The sequence below is a fragment of the Nycticebus coucang genome, chromosome 10 (genome assembly GCF_027406575.1).
Source record: "Nycticebus coucang isolate mNycCou1 chromosome 10, mNycCou1.pri, whole genome shotgun sequence".
Taxonomy (NCBI): Eukaryota; Metazoa; Chordata; class Mammalia; order Primates; family Lorisidae; genus Nycticebus; species Nycticebus coucang.
In genome coordinates this window covers 124,947,948-124,964,298 of record NC_069789.1, presented here as the reverse complement: position 1 = coordinate 124,964,298, position 16,351 = coordinate 124,947,948, and the positions used below count along the sequence as shown (strand labels likewise).

Sequence of the window (16,351 nt, the reverse complement as noted above, 5' to 3'; positions counted from 1 at the left end):
GCCGGGCATTGTGGCGGGCGCCTGCAGTCCCAGCTGCTCGGGAGGCTGAGGCAAGAGAATCACGTAAGCCCAAGAGTTAGAGGTTGCTGTGAGCTGTGTGACGCCACGGCACTCTACCTGAGGGCGGTACAGTGAGACTCTGTCTCTACAAAATAAATAAATAAATAAATAAATAAGTAGTGTGGGTTGTGGTGGTGCTTGTAGTCCCAGCTACTTAGGAGGCTGAGGCAATGGGATTGCTTGAGTCCAAGAGTTTGAGGTTACTGTGACCTATGAGACTGTCACTCAAAGTGAGACTGTCTTTTTTTGTTTTGTTTTGTTTTTTGGCCGGGGCTAGGTTTGAACCCGCCACCTCCGGCATATGGGACCGGCGCCCTACTCCTTGAGCCACAGGCACCGCCGAGACTGTCTTGGAAAAAAAAGAAAGAGACAGAAAGAAAGAATTATATGAGAAAGATTGAAGATTCATGCAATTTTGTGTGCCCAGAGGGCATGACACATTGCTAATCTGTGATACCTACGGTCACTGTTTTTATTATTTATTTTATTTTATTTTTGTTGTTGTTGCAGTTTTTGGCTGGGGCCAGGCCAGAACCTGCGCCCTACTCCTTGAGCCACGGGCACCGCCCCTGTCACTGTTTTTAATATCAGGTGTCTTTTCCTGTGGATTATCAACCCCAAGTTGGGCTCTGCTCCGAGATCTGCCAGTTTTATAAATAGAACCATCTGGGATGTGTCTAAGTTGGGACCAAGCCCCACTTGTCTGCCAGTCAGACATGGTCCGGATTGTAGGCTGCCAAGAAGGCTGCTAGGAGGAAGCAGAGTTCCAGTTGGAAACAGATGTGGAGACCTACAGGAGGGACATGGAAGGAAAAATTTCCTCTTAAGTAGAGGCATATATTCATGATTCTGCCAGGAAAAAAGACCCTGGCTCACTCCTACTCATCCTTTGAATCTCAGCTCAGATAGCCCCTTCCTCAGGAAACTCTCCTGACCTCCCCAGGCTGGGTCAGGCAGCCGCCTCCTCTTGTCTCATTGGCTTGTCTTTAGGCTTCCCCAGGCCGGCCTTGGTCACTCTGCCTGTGCTTCCCTCCTTACAGCCCTGATCACACAGGCTGTCACTATTGGTGTGCCCATCTTCCCTATTAGACTGGGAGCCTCATGAGGGCATGGGCCGAGAATTGTCTTGTTCACTACTGTGTCTTCAGTTTTACCGAGCATGCTTAGGGCACAAAGTGGGTGCTGAGCAAAGATGTGGTGAATAGCTAAGGATCTCCACTCTGTCCACGAGGGCCCAGGAGACACTTGCCTCTGTGGTGCACGCCATTCCTGCTCCAGGACACACGACTTGGCGAATGGAGGGAGAATTAGATTTCAGTTTGCTCTTTGTCTCCCCGGCCACGCACCTCGATGCAGGGCACAATGGCCCCGAGGATTTGGCGAGTGACTCCTCCACCTGTGAGCGGAAAGAGTTGGGATTTGCTCTGACATAGGGAACCGGGGGGAAGAGAAGGGAGGAATGGAAGGGACAGAATACCTCCACCCTTTGCATCCTGTTAGTTTCCTGGGCCCCAGGGCACCGGACTCCACCCTCTGCGTCCTAACACCTGGCGTCTGGGCGTGCCTCAGTTTCCCGGAGGCGGGGCATCCTTCTATGCCCGCTCCTCCCCTTGTTCCTCTTCCTCTTTGGGACATCTGTGGCGCGCCTCGAGCACTCCCGGAACTGAAACGAGGTGCTGGGCGGTCGGGAGGCGGGGGCCACGTCAGCGGGGCCTCCCGGGTCCCGGAGGGCGCCATGCGGCGGGGCGCGCTCCTGGCGGGCGCCCTGGTGGCCTACGCCGTGTACCTGGCGCTGGGCGCGCTGCTGGTGGCGCAGCTGGAGGGGCCGCACGAAGCCCAGCTCCGAGCCGAGCTGGAGAAGCTGAGGGAGCAGCTGCTACGGCGTAGCCCGTGTGTGGAGCCCTCCGCCCTGGACGCCTTCGTGGAGCGGGTGCTGGCGGCCGGACGGCTGGGACGCACAGTGCTCGCCAACGGTTCGGGGTCTGCCAACGCCTCGGACCCCGCCTGGGACTTTGCTTCGGCTCTTTTCTTCGCCAGCACGCTGGTCACCACCGTGGGTACGTGAGCCCCACCTCCGCTCCCCAAGCCAACGAGGACTGGGGACCCCCATTTCGTCCCCGCTCCCTGGGAGCCCTCATGAAATACCTGTGTCCCAGTCCTCTCTGGGTCTAGGTTCCCTTCAACCTTCCCGCCCCCCAGCGAGGACCTGGGACTACGTTCATCAAATGCATCCCCGTCAGAGAGGCCTCGTCTGAGCCCATCCTCCTAAACAGGAAACACCCCCAGTTCTCTCTGGGCAGGGCTGCCTCAGAGTACTTTGCAGCGAGCATCTGGAACCCCATTCCTCGGTGCCCCTGGGGACCCAGGTCACCCAGTTCCTTCCAGGCTTAGGACTATCCTCTGAGGCTTCCCCCAAGGACCCTGCACTCCAGACCCCTGCTTCTTCTGGACCTGGACGTCAGCCACACCTGGACTTCTGTCCTTATCTCTAGTCCAGACCTCTGTCTTTTCCAACAATTCTCCAGATATGTCTGTCCAGGAAAACCCCTTGGGAAACCCCACCCCAACCTGCCCCTGGTTGACTAGTGAGAACCCTGAATCTACAGATTTCTCAGGGAGCCATCACTACTAGAGATCCCTCAGTAAGGACCTGGAGCTCCCATCCCAGACTCCCACCCCGCTGGACCTAGAACACTCTCCAGCAAGGGGCCTTACCCTTCTCCAGATAAAGGACCACCTCCATCCTTCCCTCCCCCTCCCCCAATATAACCCTACTCCAGGCATAAGACCCTACCTATATAACCCAACCATCTGGACATCTCCCCTGTATTGGGGAGCCATCAGTGCAGGATTTTCCTCCCAAAAGGGACACGAGTGTTCCCTCTGGATCTGGGACTCTCAGTTCAGCAGCCCCAACTGTGGCTGTCACCCTGGAAAGTCTAGGAAAGCCACACCTGGAAAACCCCTTTGTTGTCAGGCTCTGCTGCTTCCACAGCCATTCTTCAGCCTCCAAAATCACCCCCCCTCTATTTTCTTTTTCTTTTTTCAATTTCAGTGTGCTTGTTCATTCTTTGTTTGAAGTACTCCTTTTTTGTTCATTTTCTTCTTCCTCTGGCGGTGCTGGCTGTTTTTGATGTTGTTAGTAGAGACGGGGTCTTACTCTGGCTCACTGCTGCTCATACTGGTCTTGAACCTCTGAGCTCAGACAATCCACCCGCCTCGGCCTCCCGCGGTGCTGGGACTACAGGCTTGAGCCACCATGCCCCCTGCCCTCTGTTTTCTTGAGATAGAATCTCACTCTGTTGTCCTGGACAGATTGCCGTGGCATCATCATAGCCCACAGCAACCTCAAATTCCTGGAGCCAAGCGATCCTCCTATTTCAGCCTAGTCCCAGAGTAGCTAGGACTACAGCCACCACAACACCTGGCTAGTTTTTCTACTCAAACTTCTGTTTTGTCTCCTTATTTGGGATATGGAACCGGCAGGCGACTGGGGCAGGCCTAGCCCAGACTCCTAATGGGAGGCAGCTTTTGCCTTTGGTATTCCATTGTGTGGACCAGCAAACCAAGGTCACAGGCAGCAAAGCTGGATGACTTGTCATAGGCTAGAATTAGCCGACCTCCCCTGGGGCTTACTCTTCCCCACGCTGCCAGGGCAACCTGACCTGCTTGTGGGCTTCCCTGGGTCACAGGAGTGCCTCCTACCTCCACCCAGATCCTGGCCTCTTAGAAGTCTCTCCTGGCAGAGCAGGTGGTGTCCTACCTAGGCCTGCACATCTCGAGGCCTCAGTGTCCTACCTCATCTGTAAAATGGGGATAATAACACTCCTCACTTCATAGTACTCAATCAGGACAACAGCTTTATAAGGCAGAGGCCATTATTGGCCTAATATTTTCAGCCTTGCAAACTAAGGCCCAGATAATTTGGGGCAGTTTGCCCAGGGTCACACAACTAGAAAAGTGTAGAGTGGCGATTTGAACCAAGGCATCAGGCTCTAGACCTGTGCTCTTCGGTAACACACCATACTCCTTGGCATAAAGAAGGGTAATGTGGGGCGGTGCCTGTGGCTCAGTGAGTAGGGCGCCGGCCGCATATGCTGAGGGTGGCAGATTCAAACTCAGCCCCGGCCAAACTGCAACAAAAAAATAGCCGGGTGTTGTGGCGGGCGCCTGTAGTCCCAGCTGCTTGGGAGGCTGAGGCAAGAGAATCGTGTAAGCCCAAGACTTAGAGGTTGCTGTGAGCCGTGTGACGTCATGGCACTCTACCCGAGGGCGGTACAGTGAGACTCTGTCTCTACAAAAAAAAAAAAAAGAAGAAGAAGAAGAGGGCGGCGCCTGTGGCTCAGTGAGTAGGGCCCCAGCCCCATATGCCGAGGGTGGCGGGTTCAAGCCCAGCCCCGGCCAAACTGCAACCAAAAAATAGCCGGGCGTTGTGGCGGGTGCCTGTAGTCCCAGCTGCTCCGGAGGCTGAGGCAAGAGAATCGCGTAAGCCCAAGAGTTAAGAGGTTGCTGTGAGCCGTGGGACCCCACGGCACTCTACCTGAGGGCGGTACAGTGAGACTCGGTCTCTACAAAAAAAAAAAAAGAAGAAGGGTAATGTGTGCGTTATTAAAAAAAATTATTCAGACACTTGTTAAAAGTGGAAAGTTACCGCTCTAGAGGAGTGACTCTTTAAAGGCAGAGAAACTGAATTTAACTCTGAAACTAGCAAAAAGGCAGCTGGAAATTTATAGCTAGTGAGCAGAGTGAGGGGGTCAGTAGAGGGAAAATTATTAAGAGGAGAGACATCAGAAGAGAGGGATTCCAGCTAAACTTGGCTGAACAATATTCTTGCTAAAGACAGGCCAGGGACTTAGAGGATCAAGAGTGGTGAGCCACCATGGCTGACAATTTTTTAAATTTTTTGTTTAAAAAATTTAAACAGAGACAGTCTTGCTGTATTGCCAGGGCTAGCTTCAAACTCCTGGCCTCAAGTGATCCTCCTGCCTTGGCATCCAAAAGTGCTGGGATTCCAGGTGTGAGCCACCTCATGCAGCCAACTGATATTTATTGAGTCTCAATAAATATGTGGGTGGAGCCAGGACCCAGCTCTGAATGCATCTGGTAAGATGGAAAACCAACTACATGTCATTCAGAGAGACCTCTTCCCACAGTCTGCCTCATTTTGTCCTAGGCCAAAGTCTTGGCCTTGGAATTGATGCAGGCAGCCTTTCTGCAATTGACAAAAGAGGGGGAGGATGGTCCTGCCTGGAAGGTGGGAGGCAGGGCGTTGTAGTGCAGTCACTATAACTCTTTCTATACTCTTGCGAGGTGCTATTTCTTTTTTTATTTTATTTTATTTTTTTATTAAATCATAGCTGTGTACAATAATGCAATCATGAGGTACAATGTGCTGGTTTTATATACAGTTTGAAATATTTTCATTGAACTGGTTAACATAGCCTTCATTTTCCTAGATATTGTGTTCAGACTTTTATATTCTACATTTAGTAAATTTCACCTGTACGGAGGTGCTATTTCTTGTTCCAACCTGGTAGGAGTACTACCACGTTTGAGGAAAGTGTTATTTATTTATTTTTGTTTTTGTAGAGACAGAGTCTCACTTTATGGCCCTCGGTAGAGTGCCGTGGCCTCACACAGCTCACAGCAACCTCCAACTCCTGGGCTTAAGCGATTCTCTTGCCTCAGCCTCCTGAGTAGCTGGGACCACAGGTGCCCGCCACAACGCCCAGCTATTTTTTGGTTGCAGTTTGGCCGGGGCTGGGTTTGAACCCGTCACCCTCGGTATATGGGGCCGGCGCCTTACCGACTGAGCCACAGGCGCTGCCCGAGGAAAGTGTTATTTATGAGCAACCCCCTTTTATTTTTTAGACAGGGTTTCACTCTGTTGCTTTGGGTAGAGTGCTGTGGTGTCATCATACAGCAACCTCAAACCCTTGGGCTTGAGCAATCTCTTGCCTCAGCCCCCCAAGTAGCTGGGACTACATGCGCCTGCCACCACGCTCAGCTAGGTTTTTATATTTTTAGTAGAAACAGGGTCTCCATGTTGCTCAGGCTGGTCTTGAACTCCTATGCTCAAGAAGTCTGCCCGCCTCAGCCTCCCAGAATGCTGGGATTATAGGCATGAGTTATGGCACTCGGCCTTATGAGCCCATTTTTTCTTTTTTTTTTTGTAGAGACAGAGTTTCACTTTATTGCCCTCGGTAGAGTGCCGTGGCGTCACACAGCTCACAGCAACTTCCAACTCCTGGGCTTAGGCGAGTCTCCTGCCTCAGCCTCCCGAGTAGCTGGGACTACAGGCGCCCGCCACAACGCCCGGCTATTTTTTTTTGTTGTTGTTGCAGTTTGGCTGGGGATGGGATGAGCCCATTTTTTCAAAGTAGAAAACTGAGGCTCAGAGAGGAACAGTCACTTGCCAAAGTTATGCAGGGAATAAATGGCAAAACGCTTGTTTTGGACTCAGCTATCTGAAGTAGTAAACTGAGGCTCACAGGCACCATTTTGTTCTAACTCTGTAATTTTTCTGTTTATGAGGATTTTGTGCCATTTGCAAACTTGTTTCAGCTAGGCTGCTGGCGTTTCTCTATCAAAACACTCCTATTAGGTCAGGTGAGGTGGCTTGTGCCTATAATCCTAGCCCTTGGGGAGGCTGAGGTGGGAGGATCCCTTGAGCTCAGAAGTTCAAGACCAGCCTGAACAAGAGGGAGATCCCATCTCTACTGAAAGTAGAAAAATTAGCTGGGTGTTGTGGTGGGCTCCTGTAGTCCCAGCTCTCGGAAGGCTGAAGCAAGAGAATCACTTAAACCCAGGAGTTTGAGGTTGCTGTGAGCTAGGCTGATGCCAGGGCACTCTAGCCTACACAACAGAGGGAGACTCTGCCTCAAGAAAGAAAAAAAAAAAAGCCCTAGTATTAATGAGCATTGGAATCATAAACGATACACCTCAAATTACAGTTGCTTAAATAAGATGGATATTTATTTCTTGCTCACATTCAAGTTGGTCTAAGGCTGAAATGATGCTGCATGGCTAGAGATTCAGGCTCTTTGTTGGCAAAAACCTCGTTCTCCATAACTCCTCTGTGCAATTTCCATTCCCAAAGACACCTAATGGTCCAAGATGGCTGCTCAATTCCAGCCTTCAATCTGTTTCCAGCCAGCAGGAGGAGGGTGGAAAGAAGGAAGATGAGCATCCCTCTCTTTTTAAGGACCTTACTACAAATGGCTTGTTTCTTGTATACCTTACTGGACAGAGTGAGAAAGGAATTTCCTTCCTTTTAAAAGCTGAATAGGGCCGGGTGAAGTGGCTCACGCCTGTAATCCCAGCACTTGGGAGGCTGAGGTGGGTGGATTGCGTGAGTTCACAGATTCGAGACCAGCCTGAGCCAGAGTGAGACCCCGTCTCTAAAAAAATAGCCAAGCATTGTGGCGGGCTCCTGTAGTGCCAGCTACTTGGGAGGCTGAGTCAAGAGAATCGCTTGAACCCAAGAGTTTGAGTTGCTGTGAGCTAAGATGCTACAGCACTCTACCAAGGGTGACCAAGTGAAACTCTTGTCTCAAAAGAAAAAAAAAATAAAGGGGGCTTGGCACCTGTGGCTCAAGCCACTAAGATGCCAGCCACATACACCTGAGCTGGGGGGGTCGAATCTAGCTTGGGCCCGCCAAATAACAATGACGGCTGCAACCAAAAAATAGCTGGGCATCGTGGTGGGCGCCTGTATTCCCAGCTACTTGGGAGGCAGAGGCAGGAGAATTGCTTGAGCCCAGGAGTTGGAGGTTGCTGTGAGCTGTGATGTCACAGCACTCTACCCAGGGTGACAGCTTGAGGCTCTGTCTCAAAAAAAAAAAAAAGGCTGAATAATGTCCTATTGTATGCATTTACCACAGTTTGGTTATCCATTAATCTGTAGATGGAAACTTGGGTTGCTTCCACATACTAGCTTATTGTGAATAATGTTGCTATGAACATGGGTGTATAGATATCTCTTTGAGACTCTGGTTCAGATTCTACTGAGTTTATAAAAAATAGGGGATCCTTTTTTATGGAAAACAGGCATAGGTGAATGCCTGCTCTTGCCATGTACGTGGTATACATGTACAACGTGTCCATATTTTATTATGGATCACAGGGCTGGATCTGCAGTGTTTGGGGCAAGACATTTAACTGTCACCATAAACCAGGCCCCCTCCCACTCCCTTAGTCATATCTTTGACCCTTTGGTTTGATTTATTGGGGAAATAAAAAGAGATTTTTTTTTTTTTTAGAGACAGAGTCTCACTGTACCACGCTCGGGTAGAGTGCCGTGGCATCACATGGCTCACAGCAACCTCTAACTCTTGGGCTTACGCAATTCTCTTGCCTCAGCCTCCCGAGCAGCCGGGACTACAGGCGCCCGCCACAACGCCCGGCTATTTTTTGGTTGCAGTTTGGCCGGGGCTGGGTTTGAACCCGCCACCCTCGGCATATGGGGCTGGCGCCCTACTCACTGAGCCACAGGCGCCGCCCATAAAAAGAGGTTTTTAAATTGTACTTTCTCGGGCAGCGCCTCTGGCTCAGTGAGTAGGGCACCGGTTCCATGTGCCGAGGGTGGCGGGTTTGGACCCAGCCCCAGCCAAACTGCAACAGAAAAATAGCCGGGTGTTGTGGCGGGCACCTGTAGTCCCAGCTGCTCGGGAGGCTGAGGCAAGAGAATCGCATAAGCCCAACAGTTAGAGGTTGCTGTGAGCCATGTGATGCCACGGCACTCTACCCGAGGGCGGTACAGTGAGACTCTGTCTCTACAAAAAATAAATAAATAAATAAATTGTACTTTGCCAAAGTGAGTCAGTCCCACCAATACCTGAATTCCCCTTGATCTTATTTCTGTTGGCAGAACTCACATCCCCGCTGATTTACTGTGTTCCCATGCTCGTCTGGGAACCCAGCAGCGCTTGTCACACCCATTTTAGTGTAGAGTAAACTGAGGCTCAATCAGGCGAAAGCCTGTGCCCTTCATTATTTTGACAAGTATTAATCAGGCTGGGTCCAATGGCTCACATCTGTAATCCTAGCACTTTGGGAGGCTGAGGAAGGTGAATTGCTTAAGTTAGACCCTATCACTGCTAAAAATAGAGAAATTAGCCAGGCGTTGTGGCAGGTGCCTATAGTTCCAGCTACTCGGGAGGCTGAGGCAAAAGAATTTCTTGAGCCCAAGAGTTTGAGGTTGCTGTGAGCTGTGATGCCACAGCACTCTACCAAGGGGGACAGAGTGAGCCACTGTCTCAAAAAACAAAACAAACAAGCAAGTATTGATCAAGTGCCCACGTGATCAATGCCCACAACAGTGACAGAATAGAATCCCCGGCTTTTCTGGAACTGACACGCAGGAAAAAGGGGTGGAGAAGTAACCAAATAAGTAAACCATATAGTATTCTAGGTGTTACATGCTATGGGGAAAAAAAAAGAGTTGGGCAAGAGGGCATTACAGTTTGAAATGCGTGTACAGACAGTCCCCAGGAACAAATGAGATAGGTTCTGTAGGTTTGTTCTTTTTTTTTTTTTTTGAGACAGAGCCTCAAGCTGTCACCCTGGGTAGAGCGCCGTGCCTACACAGCTCACTGCAACCTCAAACTCCTGGGCTTAAGCGATTTTCTTGCCTTAGCCTCCCAAGTAGCTGGGAGGCCACAGTGCCCAGCTATTTTTTTTCTTTTTTTTTTTTGGTTGTAGTTGTCATTGTTCTTTGGCAGGCCCAGGCTTGATTTGAACCTGCCAGCTCTGGTGTATGTGGCTGGTGCCTTAGCCGCTTGAGCTATAGTCACCAAGCCTGTAGGTTTGTTCTTAAGCTGAATTTGCATGTAAGTTGGAACAGGCATATTGACCCATTACCTGTCATGGTCTTTGTTCATAAGTGCAAATTGTACATAAGTCGGATGTTTGTAACTCAGGGAATGTCTGCAGGGTGATCAGGGAAGGCCTCACTGAGAAGGTGGCATTTGGACAAAGACCCATAGGGGAGGTGACAGGGGAACTCATCCATCACAGGCTCCCAGTTCTGCCTGAACGGTCTTAGGGCTGGGGTCAGGGGAGAAGGGCATCCGGGATGAGGCTGCAAGATGTTTAACTGTCAGCAAAACCCGGGCCTCTCTCCGGCAGTGGACAGGACCAGGGTTGGGGCTGTGGAACAGGGTGGGAAGTGTGTGGGTTCTGGAACCAATGAGGTCAAGACACTAGGCTTCACTTGACAGATGGGAAGTGGCTTGCGTGACCAGGGGGTTGAGGATGAAAGCAAGGCTCTTAGCCTGAGCAGTGGGAGGGCAGGGGTGCCATCACTGGGGACAGTAAGAATGTGGGGGAGGGAAGTGTCATTCTTGGTTTGGGGTGTCCATATACACCCCAGTGGAGGTGTTGAATGGGCAGAAGGATCTCCCTTGTGCTTTGCAGGCTACGGTTACACGACACCGCTGACAGATGCAGGCAAGGCCTTCTCCATCGCCTTTGCACTGCTGGGCGTGCCGACCACCATGCTGCTGCTGACAGCCTCGGCCCAGCGCTTATCACTGCTGCTGACCCACGCGCCCCTTTCTTGGCTGAGCATGCGCTGGGGCTGGGACCCCCGGCGGGCGGCCCGCTGGCACATGGTGGCCCTGCTGGGGGTCATAGTGACCGTTTGCTTCCTGGTGCCGGCTGCAATCTTCGCCCACCTTGAGGAGGCCTGGAGCTTCCTGGATGCCTTCTACTTCTGCTTCATCTCTTTGTCCACCATCGGCCTGGGGGACTACGTGCCCGGGGAGGCCCCCAACCAGACCCACCGGGCCCTCTACAAGGTGCTGGTCACAGGTGAGCCGGTTACTGGAGGGCAATGGCTTGAGGTGAACATGGCCCAGTCCCGGCCCCACCCCAGGGATCCCAAAAGGGGTCCTGCCCTGAGGATCTGAGCCCCAAGTCAACTCATCATCCTCCCCCATCTCTGCAGTCTACCTCTTCCTGGGCCTGGTTGCCATGGTGCTGCTGCTGCAGACTTTCCGCCACGTGTCTGACCTTCATGGCCTCACTGAGCTCATCCTGCTGCCCGCTCCATGCCCTGCTAGCCTCACTGAGAATGAGGACGATTGCGTGGACATTCTGGGTCCCCAGCCGGAGTCACGCCAGCAACTCTCTGCCAGCTCCCACACTGACTATGCCTCCATCCCCAGGTAGCTGGGGCAGGTGCCATGAGGCTGGAGGGCCCTGGCCTGGGACTGAGGAGCCCATGTGATGAGAGGTGATCCTGCAGGAACATCTGGGTGCACAGGCAGGTGTTCTGAGGCATGGTCACCAACTGCCCGTCCTTTGTTTTACAGCCCCAGCTGTGATGCCAGAGGACAGCACTTCCTATTGCTGTGTCCTGGGCTCCACTGGGCTTCAACGTTACCTTGTTCTCCTCCTTTCCTTTCTCTTATTCTCCATCACACTGTGTACGTCTCTGGCTTTCTTGCCTTCTCTATCTCTCCCTCTTACTGTTTCCCTTTTTCTCTCTCTTTTTTATTTTTATTTTGAGACAGTCTCAAGCTGTTGCCCCTGGGAAGAGTGCTGTAGTGTCAGAGCTAACAGCAACCTCCAACTCTTGGGCTCAAGGATCCTCTTACCTCAGTTTTTTCTATTTTAGTAGAGACAGGGTCTCTCTTTTGCTCGGATTGGTCTCGAACTTGTAAGCTCAAGCAGTCCACCTGTGTCGGCCTCCCTGAGTGCTAGGATTATAGGTGTGAGCCACTGTGCCCGGCCTCCCCATTTCTCATTCTTTGTCACATTCCATCTGTCTCTCACTCAGCCACTCGCCACCTGCCAGTTCTACCAGGCTCTGGGCTCAGACCTCATTTCAGACACTAGATAGGCCACTACATCCTGGACAAGTGACTGCCCCTCCCCGAGTCTTGATGTCCTTAGCTGTCAAGTGGAAAGAATATATTCATTCATCCCCAAATCCCTCCAGTTAGCTGACCCTTTTCTAGACAGTGCAGAGTGGAGATGGCCCTGAGCCCTGTCCCTCACAGGGCCAGCAGTCCAGTGAGGTAGACAGACCTGTCCCCAGACAGTGTCAGCCCCTAACGACCAGGACTCCAGAGGGGGAGGCAGAGTGATCAGAGGTGTGATGGAGAAAGCACAGGCAGCATGGTCAGGGCTGAGGTGGGGGAGGCACAAGGCATGTGCCCAATCCAGTCTGGAAGGTCAGGGAGGGCTTCCTGAAGGAAGGGGCAACTGAACTAAGACCAGAAATATGAAGAGTAGTCATGGGAACAGGTTGTACCTGCCTCATTTTTCTCAAGTGTCTCCAGGGAGCAGAACCTGTTAGAGGAGCCCTGAGGTAGGCTTGGGTGGTAGAATCCGCAGCAGCCCAGCAGGTAGGAAACTGACACAAGTCACCAGTCCAGATCTGATTTGCCTGGGAAGTGCTGCTCTTAGCACTAATTAGATGTTTGCACCGGGCTGTAGACCCGGTCTGCTTGGCCTCAAATCCCAACTCAGCCATGTCCTGCCTTGAGCAGTGACTCTACCTCTCTGGCTCCTTCCTTCTCTAACACGGTGGTCATCATAGTACTTCTTCAAACGATGCCTTCACAGGCCCTGCAGTGTTATTCTGTGATGATGCCTTTGGCCAGGGCTTGTTCTGGGTACTTTATATATAAGGGAGATAATATTAATCATCCCCTTTCTACAGGTGAGGAAACTGAGGCACAAAGAAGGGAGGTCCCTTGTTTTAGCCACAGACCAAGGAAGTGAATGAAGGGACCTCAGTATGAGCCTCCCTGTCAAGGCTGCACTCTCCAGCACGTGGTGTGGAGGTTACACACGGGATGGGGGCAGTGGAGCCGCACCTTGATGACAGACAGGAGAGGCATGGGGAGGGCATGCCAGGCAGAGGGACTGTGGGGAAAGCGTTTTGGTGGGAAAGCAGTTTACCGTGATAGGAGTCTGGAGTAGAAGGGGCAGGAGGGTGGAGGGGTAGATGTTGCCACACTTTAGTGCCCTTAAATGATAACCTTGAGAACTCGGCCTCTTTCCTGAGTGCATTAGAGAGCTGTGCAAGGGTTCTTCTTCTTCCTCCTCCTTCCTCCTTCTTCCTCCTTTTTCCTTCTTCTTCCTTCTTCCTCCTTCCTCTTTCTTCCTCCTTCTTCGGCCTCTTTCCTGAGTGCATTAGAGAGCTGTGGAAGGGTTCTTCTTCTTCCTCCTCCTTCCTCCTTCTTCCTCCTTTTTCCTTCTTCTTCCTTCTTCCTCCTTTCTCTTTCTTCCTCCTTCTTCGGCCTCTTTCCTGAGTGCATTAGAGAGCTGTGCAAGGGTTCTTCTTCTTCTTCCTCCTTCCTCCTTCTTCCTCCTTTTTCCTTCTTCTTCCTTCTTCCTCCTTCCTCTTTCTTCCTCCTTCTTCGGCCTCTTTCCTGAGTGCATTAGAGAGCTGTGCAAGGGTTCTTCTTCTTCTTCCTCCTTCTTCCTTCTTCCTCCTTCCTCCTCCTTCTCCTCCTTCCTCTTCTTCTTCCTCTTCCTCTTCAGACAGAGTCTCACTCTGTTGCCTTGGGTAGAGTGTAGTGAGTGCAGTGGTGTCATAGCTCATAGCAACCCCAAACTCCTGGAGTCAAATAATTTTCCTGCCTCAGCTTCTTGAGTAGCTGGGACTATAAGGGCCTATCACCACACCCTGATCATTTTTTTGTTTTTAGTAGATGGGGTCTCACTCTTGCTCAGGCTAGTCTCAAACTCTTGAGCTCAAGCGATCCTCCCACCTCGGCCTCCCAGAATGCTAGGATTACAGGAATGAGCCACTGCACCCAGCCTGTGGAAGAGTTCTGAGTAGGAAGGGTCAAGGGTAGGTTCAGGCTTTAGGACAATCCCCCAGTTGCCTGTGGAAGTAGACCAGAGTGGGAGGCTGGGGCGGGAACAAAGCAGGAGATGACAGGACTACGCAGGACCGTGGGAGCGGAGAGAGGCAGCTGCAGGGATTCTCAGGAGCCATGTGGATAGGCCATAGATTTTAAGATGGGGGAAGGATGAGGAGTGGTCAGTCGTCTGACTGGCACAGGCTGAAACAGGATGATGGTTACATTGTATGTCACCAGAGTAAGGGAGAGCTCGGGAGTGATACCATCCATAGTTATGAGAGGGCCTGTGACCCCAGTCCCCGCTTTCTCTGCTCTGGTGCCTTCCGTAAGGCTTGGCTCCTAAGTGAGCTCCCCTAGTGGTCACAGAGTGGCTGCCACAGGTCCAGGCATCGTAGCCAGACATGATAATTTCTAGTGTAAGCAGTGACCCTTCAACCAATGTCCTGATGCCTAAGAAAGGAGCTTACCAAAGGAGACAGAAAAGGGGTGGGGGAGAAATTGGAAAGCCAAGAAGGTGAAGGGTATTGGGAAGAGAAGAGAGAATTTTATGGAGGGAGAAGTCGACATTGTCAAATCATGCTAAAAAGTCGCAGGAGATTTTTTTTTTTAAAGGTTGCTCAAACAAGATTATTTTTATAACAGTGATAGAAAATACTTATATGAGATTTGTTATGTGTCAGGCACTGTTCCAAGCCCTTGGATACATTCTCCATATTTTACAGATGAGGAAAGGAGGCCCAGAGAAGTTAAACAACTTATCCATAGTCACACAGAAAGTGCAAAACTGGGATTTGAACAAGGTTTTGGTTGGTCACCTTTTCCTGTGGGGGCTGTCTAGTTTTTCCTTAGCCTCTCGGCCCTCTTTACTGAGGTCATTGTCAACCTTGTGTTAAGTCAGCATGGGGTGAGGACGCTGATGCTTCCCCCCCAACTCCATGTTTCTCATCTTCTTGAGGAAGGTGACCGTGTGATCTGTCTTTACTCCTCACTGCTTCTCCTTCCAAATTCCTCTAGAAAAAAAATTAGGTCCTTTTCAGTTCAAGACATTAAAAAAAAAAGTACATGCTAAAAAGTACATCCAGCACACACACAAAAAAGTACATGCTAAAAAATACATCTGGCACTGTACTGTCAAAAGTGTTTCTCCTAAAGTCAGACTCACCGGCGTAGTCAGTGTGTGTACCAGCAATATGCGGGTGTGTGTGATGGAGACAGTTATGATGGCAGACACTGGAGGCATAATCTCTGGATATAAATCTGAACTCTGTCACTCCCAAGTTATGTGGCTTTGGGCAAGTGATTTCGCCTCTCTGTGCCTCAATTTGCTCCTTTGTAAAATGGGATGATAGATGATAACAGCACCTACCTCATGGACTTGTTAGAGAAGCAAGCACCCTCATACCTGTAGAGCCCATAAAATAGTGTCTGGCACATAATAAAATGTTGGCCATTTATTACTCTCATTTCTGTGCCTTGCTTTTATCACCAACACTATGTAATTCAGGGATCATTCCAGAGACACACAAGTAGGTCTCATACACATAATCTGTTTTTTTGTTTTTTGTTTGTTTTGAGACAGTCTTACTCTGTTGCCCTGGGTAGAGTGCCGTGGTGTCATAGGTCTCAGCAACCCCAAACTCCTGGGCTCAAGAGATCCTCTTGCCTCAGCCTCCTGAGTAGCTGGGACTGTCTCAAAAAAAAGAAAGAAAAGAAAACCACTGGATTAAAAGCCAGCTTTGCAGGTAATCAAAAATTCATGGACTGAATTCCCTGGGTAATATTGAGAGACCCTGTCTCAAAAAAAAAAAAGAAAGAAAGAAGAAAAAAAAATACCAAAGCAAAACAAAAAAATCATGGTCTGAGTTCTTGACTCTTCTATCTTCACGTGTTATCCTACTGAGATAGTTGCCCTTGTCCACGTTTTGTAGAGGACGGTGTTAAGCCGCAGACAAATTGATTATTCCCACAAGGTTTCTAAGAGGCCAAACTCTTTTTTTAAGGACTAGGATTTTGGAGTAAAAGGACTACTGATAAGGGCGGTATGGACCGCCAGAACCACCAACAGGAACTCTTTAAAGGCCATCCTAGCACAAACTTTGAGTACAGCGCCCTCTGCCGGCCACGGCCAGGCCCCGTGCGCCTGGGCTCTTCAGTTTCAAGCCCGCCTCCGAGCTCCGTGAGCCAGTGGCGGATGCGCGTTACCGTGGAGACAGGTGCGCGAGGAAGGCGAGCCTCAGGAAGGGCAGAAGGCATTGGCGGAAGTGCGGGCGGCCATTTTGAGACCGGGCAAGAGGGGCGGGACTGGTGAGGCCAAACGACGGTTGACCGGTTTTAACCAAGTGAACTGGTACCGCCGGGCAAGGAGAAGAGGGCGGTGTCATCTGGGGGGTGGGAGGGGAGGGGAGGGGAGGGGAAGGGGTTGGGGAGGGAAGGGGAAGAAGAGAAAAAAGTGGAGAGGCAGAGAAAAA

The 16,351-nt window shown here is 50.9% G+C and overlaps 1 protein-coding gene across 1 annotated transcript; it reads left to right on the top strand.

The window, feature by feature from the left end:
- The first annotated feature begins 1,544 nt into the window (after positions 1–1,544).
- Positions 1,545–13,214, top strand: KCNK6 (potassium two pore domain channel subfamily K member 6). The gene is made up of 3 exons (XM_053607494.1): positions 1,545–2,117; positions 10,477–10,872; positions 11,009–13,214. The coding sequence occupies exons 1-3, from the start codon at positions 1,655–1,657 to the stop codon at positions 11,230–11,232; spliced, it is 1,083 nt and encodes a 360-aa protein (XP_053463469.1). The 5' UTR covers positions 1,545–1,654; the 3' UTR covers positions 11,233–13,214.
- The last annotated feature ends 3,137 nt before the right edge of the window (positions 13,215–16,351 follow it).